Consider the following 3,805-nt stretch of genomic DNA (forward strand, 5'->3'; position numbering starts at 1 on the left):
AAATAACGCTTTATGATAAAAGATGTTAGTTTGAAAATAAGAAAGTCAAATTTTATGCAGTATTGAAAGCATAGTTTAACAAGTCTTAACTTTTCAACGTTCGTTCGCTCAAAAATTCTGGTATTATTCGATTTGCAGCAAGACCTAATTCGTTCATATTCTCAGTTTAACGAACGGAAACGAGGGATTTGAATTGCTCATTAACTGCCCTCATGTTCACAAGTCCAGAGTCTTTCTAAATTTGCCGACGTATGTCGGTTTAACGAGAACAGACTGCGCGACAGGACTATTCCAAAGGGGTACTTCATGTACTTACGTGCTCGATACACGCGACGAATTCTCCTTACGTCGTGCTGTGAACGTGGCGGCTGTGTTCTTCACATTGACATCGCTAACGACAATCCAGTCCGGGCTACTAGATGAAGCATCCAGGATTTTCACGCCGGACTTTACTCGCGCTCTGAAACATGCCGTAAATATATGGTTCTAACGTTCTGTTCAAATAATGAACAGAAAAAGTGAAATGAAATGCTAATGAAATTAAATAGAAAAAAATCTCGTACAAAATATATATATATATATAATTAATCCTTTATAAAGATTCCTCTATAAAGATGAGTACATCTCGTTATCGGTTAATTATAGAGATAATTATAGAGATATAATTATAGAGGAAAGATCGTTCCGAAACGATCCTTTAATAACTTTATACATGTAATTGACCGTTATGTAACACAAAAATGTATCGTTGCAATAATATCGAATTAGATTATATTTGTTACATATTTCGAACTATATTATATTTTCGAACATACGATTCGAATAGTGTTTAAAAAATAGATTAATTAAGGTAATTTTCATGAGTCCGATTATATTGCATTTTAAATATATTTGTTTAAATATATTCAAATATATATCAGTATTATAATATTGAATAATCTGTATTTCAATATCTTTTCAATTCTCTGAAAAGAATATTTAATTGAATTTCAGATAAAGAATATAGGAAACGTTTTGCTTGGCTTATTCATTATTGTTTTGTAGTTTTGTAATTCAATAATTTTAAGTATATACGCTAATCTTCCAATATAGGATCAATTTTCAATTAGTAAATTAATCTCCCTTTCAGGAATTTCGACTAACGACCAATATTCAAATTTGATGTGTAAAGTGTGTTAAAGATAGATTGTAAAGTTCAAAGGAGGATATTCCCCTTTGCACGTATATGGGTATATGTATAAAATACAAGTCACATGTAAAGTTTCAGAAGTGTTTCTTGCCAACAATGACTCATACAAGTCTATAATACTGCGCGACTTTTATTACTCATCGTATTGATCTATACGCATTTTTTTTCATCCGTATTATTAGCTATGTTCTTCTGTCATTAAAAATAAATGAACGTATAGTTCTTCTGATGAGACCTATTGCCCTCATGTTGCCTTAACAACATATCGTCAAGTATAAGTACTTATGTAGTCTCTGAGTTTTCTCCTACAAAAGTCACAAAATACAGTTTACATTTCTTCAGGCGGAAACTGATTTTTTTTTAATAATGATACACATTTAGAAGTTAATGTTACATACATATAAGAAAAAGATAGAAAGATATGAATATAAAATCAATTTTTCTGTTCTATGTAATTGCACTCAATTATTCCTCCCTCGATCTTGCTAATTATTCACTGTAAATTGTCGAATATAAATATCGGATTTTCATTCGATTGGACTCTGATGTACCATAGTGGACTCTTCATATATGATACCATGTTCCTCGAAAATCTCGATTTTAGTTGTTATTGTATATATTAATAATATCGTGCTATTTCTCGAAACAATGTCGCATGTACTCTCGGTGAATTCGCGACAATTCTGAAAGTTAGAATTGAAATTTAAGGATATATTAGATGTACAATTCCTGTAAAGAAAATTAAATTTGGAAGTATATTTAATATTTACACTTCAAATAAGCTATATATATATGAAAGTATTGTATGAATAAGATTATATTTTTGTTTAATAACACATTTTTGTAGTCTGTTTATTTTATTTGTTATTATTTTTATTGTTAAAAATTAAAGTTTCAAAAATTATAAAAAAATTACATTTTTCATTTATGGAGTACTTTAAATATTTAAAATAATTTATGCAAAGTTTCATTGCGATTCAACTGATTAGTTACAAAGATATAAAACAAATATTTATTTTGCTTATTTACTATACTAGTTCATGCATCGCAATGTAATAATACTCTATGTGAATAATACATAATGTACTTGAATACATAATGTACTTAAAAAATTAAAAAATTGAAAGTTTTATCATTTTATAATACATTTCTATTTATTATATATTATTAATATATTTTTATTAGAGCACAGATTAAAAAAATACTACTATTTATTAAAATAACTTATGATTCAGATAATAAACCGTCACCAAATTTGTTGTATATTATTACATTTTTAAACGTGATTTAGAATAATCTGTAATTTTTTCATAATTTGGTTATTTTGCAAATATGTACAAAACATCCTTAAGTGGCGTTTCACGACCGTGAAACGAAGTTGCAAGAAAGCGCGAGCATCAATAATGCGAATTTCGTATACATTTCACGGTTATATCGTTTGCGTTTTTGACACTTCCCATTTGTCTACAATCTTTCTCGCCGATATCTTTTATCGAGTGATATTCAGGTTAGAGTGATATTAGAATCATTCTTAAAGTTTCCAGAGAATGTAAAAGAAAAAAAATATATGGGAGAAAAAATGCTAGTACACAACATGAGTTACAAAGGATGCAAAAAGATTTACTCTGATTAATCCGAATGAACCAAATTAGTGATTTATTCCAGAATAAATAGAGTAATGCTCAATAGAGAATATATTAGCAAGAAATTAAATGCTTTTATAATTTCATTTCGACTTTTTTTAAAAAGGATAAAAGTTACTTTTCTGCAAATTTAAGAAGAAATATAAATAAAATATAATCATATCTCTATATTCTTTGATAAATTCAAACCGGTACATCTTACTTCAACAGCACCTATTTTTATGTTTATCGTTACTCATATATTAGCATTTTTACTAGCAAAAAATTCTCTCCGAATTGCTAAAGAATTGGCCAAACTATGCGAGCATATGTGACGAGTCTTTGATCTCGAGATTTTTGCACAGCGATTGAGAATGTTTCTGAAAAATTCTTAATCACGAAAGAATCATGGACGATTACATGGAAATATGCATATCTCGATGGAAAATTCGCGACATTCGTACATACATACCGTCTTTTGTCTTTTGTCTTCGCAGCATCGCGAAAGAGTATAAGGTCATTTCTTATATTCATCTGTGACTGTGAGAGACATTTTCTTCATCATCGCCAAGTCAATTCGTTCATGCGAGGGAGGAGGCTGCATTTCTTGCTCTGAACTAACTCACGCTCTAGTTACGTGACCGGGTCATAGGGTCGGTATCATATGATGAGGGAGGGTAGGAATGCGGCTAAAGAAATGCGTCTGTCTGACGCCGCGACGCTTAGATATTTGCTATGATGCGACGTAACGCGGTACACCGCGATTGCAGCAAGTACTCGCTGTCGCGATGCAGACAAGCTAGACGATAATCCGAAAGATCGGGACTATTGCTTCGGAGTGCGCGCTATCAGCATTAATGTGTCATTCTATTTTTATCATTTATTAGACGTAAAATAGGATAAAATGATGCAATAGCGCTAATAGTGCTCCTCAAATGCAGCCTATATGCATATACATACATCGAAGTAAGATGTAAAAAAAAAATATATATAT

At 30.5% G+C, this 3,805-nt stretch overlaps 1 protein-coding gene across 1 annotated transcript in view; it reads right to left on the minus strand.

The window, feature by feature from the left end:
- The window catches only part of LOC108690661 (transmembrane protein 132C), a 104,390-nt gene that overhangs the window by 15,859 nt on the left and 84,726 nt on the right, over nt 1–3,805 (minus strand). The window contains exon 3 of the mRNA XM_018198056.1: nt 317–460. Coding sequence (XP_018053545.1) covers nt 317–460 — 144 coding nt within the window. The remainder of the gene's footprint in view (nt 1–316; nt 461–3,805) is intronic.

The sequence above is a fragment of the Atta colombica genome, unplaced genomic scaffold (assembly GCF_001594045.1).
Source record: "Atta colombica isolate Treedump-2 unplaced genomic scaffold, Acol1.0 scaffold348, whole genome shotgun sequence".
Lineage (NCBI taxonomy): Eukaryota > Metazoa > Arthropoda > Insecta > Hymenoptera > Formicidae > Atta > Atta colombica.